Source organism: Pundamilia nyererei, unplaced genomic scaffold (assembly GCF_000239375.1).
Source record: "Pundamilia nyererei isolate P.nyererei 1_Seehausen unplaced genomic scaffold, PunNye1.0 scaffold00377, whole genome shotgun sequence".
Lineage (NCBI taxonomy): Eukaryota > Metazoa > Chordata > Actinopteri > Cichliformes > Cichlidae > Pundamilia > Pundamilia nyererei.
This window is the reverse complement of record NW_005187778.1, coordinates 294010-299938: the sequence shown is the minus strand read 5'-3', so window position 1 is coordinate 299938 and position 5929 is coordinate 294010. Positions and strand designations below refer to the sequence as shown.

The window sequence follows — 5929 nt, the reverse complement described above, 5'->3', positions numbered from 1 at the left end:
ACACACACACACACACACACACACACCACCTTGCAGGCAGTCTTTATCTGGATGGGTTTTGGATGTCATTCCTGGGAACTGCTGGAGCCAACTTCCCATTTCTGGGGTTACTGCACCAAATGCTCAGAGTACCACAGGAACCACTTCCTGGGGTTTTTTGATATCAGCCACTTTCTGTCTGCTGGTTGTACATGCCATGCAGGGGCCTCTTCTTCCATGATGGTTCCACTTCTCGCTCTTCATCTTTCTTGGGTTTCTGCTGCCTGAGGAATTCACTAAACACATAATCGGATGTGGCCATCTTCCTAATGTACTCATGGATCTTTGTAGTTTCATCTTGAGAAGTGTTTTTTACACACAGTAGTCCATGGCAACCTTACTTCGCCTTAGCGTGTAGTCTCAGGGTGCTTTGGAGTGAAACCCTTCATGCATGCTGAGGTCGGGCTTGTCCTCCTTTGACTAGCTGATTATTCCCTGTTTTTGTTACCATCCAACTACACTGCTCATGTTCGAATGACATTCCAGTGTCATTGCTGTAGATCCTAGTGGTATAGATCAGTTAATCAATGTCTCGTTCACTCTTGGAGTACAGTCATCCATGTAGAGGAGGTATCCACAGCCAGATTTGATGACTTCACCGAGGGGGTTCAGGCTTATGAAGAACAGTGGGGGGAGAGCATCTCCTTGGTAGATCGTGCACTTGATGCCACTTGCGCTATTAGCTTGAAGTTGGCCTCTAGTGTTGTTCTTCACATCCCCACTGTAGGTTCTGAGGGTCCCCTTGATCCCTAAGAATTCCAGGATCCATGTGTGGAGCATTGAGTCATTGAGGCTTTCTTGTAGTCAATACAGGCGGTGCACAGGTCGGTCAGTCTGGTCTTACGGTCTCGGGCTACTGCTCTGTCTACCAGTAGCTGCTGTTTTGCCTTTCGTTAGCCCTTCTGAGCATGTCTTTTCCATAGCAGCTGGTTCATTTGTGCTGCCAGGTGCTCATGGAGTGCAGTTTGCTGCTTCAGCCAGTGGGTTTGGATCATCAGGGCCTGGTGTTCTCCAGCTGTTCATGCTGAAGACTCTTTCTTGGATGTTTGCCACTGTGATGGTTACTGGATCCTGTTCAGGAGGTTGCTGTGGTCTACTCTTATGGTCACTGAGCGTTGTTGTTAAGTATCGTCCTTCTCCCATATGGTCTTCCAGTATTGCTCGGTCTCCAGGATTGGTAGGTATTTTCTCATACTGCTTCTCCTACTGCTGATCTGATCGAGCAGTCGTGGTTTGGTGGTCGTCTGGAAAATGGCATTTGTCTGACTGCACTGTGCCACTGTGGTTATGGTGTGGGGCTCTGCGCTGTAGATCCAGTTCAATTAAATTTTACTTATATAGTGGCAAATCACAACGACAGTCGCCTGAAGGCATTTAATACTGTAAGATAAAGACCTTACAATAATACAGAAACCCCCAAAATCAGACACCCCTAATGAGCAAGCGCTCTGGCAACAGTGGGAAGGAAAAACTCCCTTTTACAGCTACACCCTCCAGAAATGCTTCATCTGGGCTCTTATCTAGAAGTTGCTAAGCTTTCTCTTCCACTTCCAACCAACAACATTACATTTTAAGACTTTTATATAAGTTTGTTAAAGTTGTGAGCTTAATTTTAACTGTCGACTTTTGGCCGTTTCATGCGATCATGTCATAAAATAATGAAATCAAATAAAATTTTAATTTAAAATTATGAGGGCATTTGAGAGCGCACCCCTTAGGTCATACAGTGTGTCTCTAATAGCTGACTTTTCATTTGACTAATTGAGGGTCACATGGAGGAATTTTAATTTCTCCTCACTTGAACTGATTTCTGTTTCTCTTCTGTAGGAGTTTGTGATCAACTCTCCGGACTTTGAGGCTGCAAAGTTCTGGGTGGGGAACCTGGGAAAGACTGCTACCCATGCTGTGGTGTATGCTCAGCTCTACACACCTGATCAGGTGTGCCACGGACTGCACTCTTTTGTTGTCCCGGTGAGTTCTGGTGAATTTGAATATCTTTAAAGAAATGGCTGCTTGCATCACAAGGTACAAGGCAACTATCAGCAAGTCCAAGAGCTTTTGTGTTGTCAGGTAGCTATTGAAATAAGACCATCCACTCCAACAGTGTTCAGAGCCATAGGAGACCTCACAGCTAAGTTTCTAGTAACTGATGTGAAGCTCACTACTGCTGTTTTGACACTGTGTCGAGCTTGATCAGAATTAGACCCTGTAAACAAATGTTTCTTTTTATAAAGAAGGAAACAAATTACATTTTTTCATTTAAATATAATTTTAAACTAATTAAAAATAAAAGTTAACACATGCCAGCTACTTGCTGTACTTGACAGTGTGTAGAGGAAACCTGATGACATGAGCTCCTAGAAAGTTCTGAGGGCTGTGAGCAAGCTAACAAAAAACCTGTGGTTATACTTAATATTATCATTTATGTTTTATTTTATTGAGTTATTGTGAGCAACACAAATGTTAACAGAGGGAGGATTTTGCTGAAGCACTCTGTTCATTACTGGTGATGGGAATTGATAAGAATGTAGTGATTCTGATTCCATTATCAATATCAGTTTGATACCTTATCTGTCCTCTTATCGAGTCTCACTGGGTTCTTGTTCACTTTGTTTTGAGAGTCACCGCCGTTGCTAAGCAGCAGGAAAGAAATGACAGTCATGCAGATTAATTCCATGCTGTGGGTCAGATGTGTGTCCACGGTTGTTGAGGTGTTTACCTTCTTTGTTGTGATTACACGTTTCACAGAACACTTAAAAGTAATGCAGTATGATACTTAATTACTCCTGGGAAAAGGATATTTATTATACTACTTGTTACATTAGTTGCAAGTTGCTCTGTAAAAAAGCTAACAATAAAAATAACAACGAGGCTACAACTCCACACGCCAGCACAAATCTTCCATCTCTAAGGTCTTTGTCTTAGTAGAATTCAAAGCTGACTGCAAAAAGAAAAGATGGCTGCTGGGCTCGGCACTCATTCAGCTTTCACTCTGTGTTCTTAGCTAGCTTAGCGTTAGCATGCTCTATTGGCAGATGCTTGCAAAGAATCAAAGTTGTGTGAGGAACATTCTGCGGTTGTTTCTGTCCCACTTTACCGTTTATCTCATCCTTTTGTGCAATAAATGTAAACGTCCATATCCACGCTCTAGACTGTGTCGCTGTTTTCCTCCTCTGACCCGCAGACTGAAATCAGCTGATTGTAGTGCGAGTGCTAGAACTGGATCGATAGGCAGACTAACAAGTCCAAGGAATTGGACTACTGGGAACTGGTTTTCTCAATTCCCATCCCTGTTCATTACAGTTGCAGCAGGCTCAATATTTTCTTGCCTTGTTTGTGCGGGGATTTCCCCACAGTGTGTGCTGGTCACCATTATTGACAGTCTGGTGCAATAAGTAGCTTTGTTAGGAATTGTGCTGGACTTGTCTGTGTTACGGTTTCACAGGGTTGCAATAGCCACATTGGCCAGCAGGTGTCACTGTGGAGATGGGATTCAGATTGTTTTGAAACCTCCGTACGCGCCTCGCTCTGCTCATCTCTAGTACCTGATCATTGTTCAAGCTCAGATGGCGTCCCTCAAGTAACTTTCTTTCAGCTGCACCACAGCAGATATCTGCCTCCGTCTCACCCCGTCCCAAGCATCCTCTCGTTACAGCAGCCCTCTACACGTCTTCCCTTACTGGAGGACATGTAAATCTTTTCTGTGGTTCCTCTTTTCCTGTTGCTTGCATGTCTGTCTAATTTTGTCTCCAGAATGCTTGACCTGTGCTGTCTCTCTAATTTATGTCATTCCTAATTTGGTCTATTCTCTTCACTCTCAATAAAGAAGCCTTAGTATCTCCCACTCTGCCACCTCCAGCTTGTCATCCTGTCAGCAGGTCTCACGTCCACCAGATAAACCTTTCCTTTTCACTCTTACTGCTATTCTTCTGTCACAAATCCTCATGTCAACCTACCCTGCCTGGACTCTGCTATCGCTCACTTGTGCGCTGTGCATAACCTACAACATGGGCTGCATGGCGCTTACAAAAAGGAAGATGCATACAAAAGACTATTTATTTTAAATAAAAGCAAAATGGTGTGTTATTTTCATTATTTCTTAAAAATGATAACTGTGTGAAAAGACTTGAACACCACGATTTCTAAAAGCGTTAGAAATCATGTATGATCAGCAGAGTTGTCATACTGCAGGTATCTTATACTGTGTTATTTTCAGCTGTTTGTGTAGATTTGTGTATTATTTGACACACAGCCAGTTTAGCTGTATTCACTCTGCTCCAGCTGAGAGATCCCAAGACCCTGCTGGCTTTGCCTGGTGTGCTGGTCGGAGACATGGGGAAGAAGCTGGGTCAGAACGGACTGGATAATGGGTAGGTGACTGCACATGCTGCATTTGTAAAATAAGATGGAAAACACAAGCAAATAAAGACACGATGCCCTTGATGTTGTGGAAATATGTTCTCACTGGCTATTGCAGTCACCAGGTAGAGTTGTTGGTCTGCTGGAGTGGTACACAGTGCTTCAGAGTACTGAAAGAACATTACAGTTATCTTCATGAATCTTTTTAACCACACATTTGACATGTAGACTGTATGACTGTGTCTTAGGGGTGGGCGGTATTATGAATGTTTATATTAATAATTTTATCCAAAGACGTTTCCTCAGGTAGTTCCGGAAATAAAGGAAATCGACTCTTTACAAAGTGGAGAATTTGTAAATAGCGTAAAAAATGCTCCAGAGGAACATTAAACTGCTTCAGGAGCTGCGTGAACGAGGCAACAATCCCATCTACACAAAGGTCTTTGATATTTCTAAGGCCATTACTTTCCCATATTTTAAAGGCAGAGTCCATCATGGAGGGAACATATGATTTGAGCTGATCGGTGCTTTAATTGACATTAAGTGTAACCCAAACCTTTGCACCCAGATTCTGAGCGAGTCATACAGCAAAGGGTTACGTTTATAGTCGTACAGTTCTAATGGGAGAGCTGCACTCAACAAAGCTCATAGGCACGTTTGACTCAATGACTCAATTTGGAGCCAAGCTGGAGTCTCTGTAGTGAAACTACTCATCCAGTGCAGCATATTTCAAATATTTGCTGCCCAATAATAAGACTGAAAGTTTGGCCTAGTCCTCTGCATGAAATCTTTACGAGTTCGTGGACTTTTGCCATTCCAAATAAATGCAGAGATATGCTTAGTCAGTGTTATAAAATACTTATTGGGTAAGTAGCATGGGTTACATTGAAATAATTAAAGGAACTTGGGTCGTATGTTCATTTTGATAGAACTGATGCAGCCAGTTAATGACAGTGGTAAACTGGTCCATCTCTGAAGATCAGTCTGCGTATTCTCAAGCAGCGCGACAAAGTTTCTTTCATAAAGACCTTTGTATGAGTGGGTAACCTTAACCCCCGATAGGTCACATACTCTGATTTAACTTTAAATTGGAAATTTGAAAATGAAACCTTCCTGGCTACAGAGTGGACACAGAGAAGTTCACTTTTATGCAGGTTCAACTTGTAACCTGAAAGTTTGCCAAAACATTCAAAAATGGCGAGAGCACGGGGAAGAGAAGATAAAGGCTCTGACATATACAGCAGGAAGTCGTCAGCATATAAGGATATTTTGTGCTCCTGGTCAGCTCTGATGATGCCCTTAATGCAACTGTCAGCTCGCAGCTTAATCACCAATGGAGCAATTGATAACGCAAAAAGAAGAGGGGACATTTCATTGTTTTTCTTTATGCTACCTGTTCTGACCTGTCTCACCGATGTGACGTTTGTGTAATGTATGTATGGCTGGAAGAGGTCTAATTTCGCTGCAGGCAACTGCAAGTGAAAAATAAATCATCATCAACATCCTCATCCTCCTCGATTTCTCAGTTTTA

General features: G+C 42.6%; 1 protein-coding gene across 1 annotated transcript in view; it reads left to right on the top strand.

Annotated features, from left to right (window-relative positions):
* The window catches only part of acox3 (acyl-CoA oxidase 3, pristanoyl), a 23444-nt gene that overhangs the window by 3499 nt on the left and 14016 nt on the right, over window positions 1-5929 (top strand). The window contains exons 4-6 of the mRNA XM_013915844.1: window positions 588-687; window positions 1867-2010; window positions 4321-4410. Coding sequence (XP_013771298.1) covers window positions 588-687; window positions 1867-2010; window positions 4321-4410 — 334 coding nt within the window. The remainder of the gene's footprint in view (window positions 1-587; window positions 688-1866; window positions 2011-4320; window positions 4411-5929) is intronic.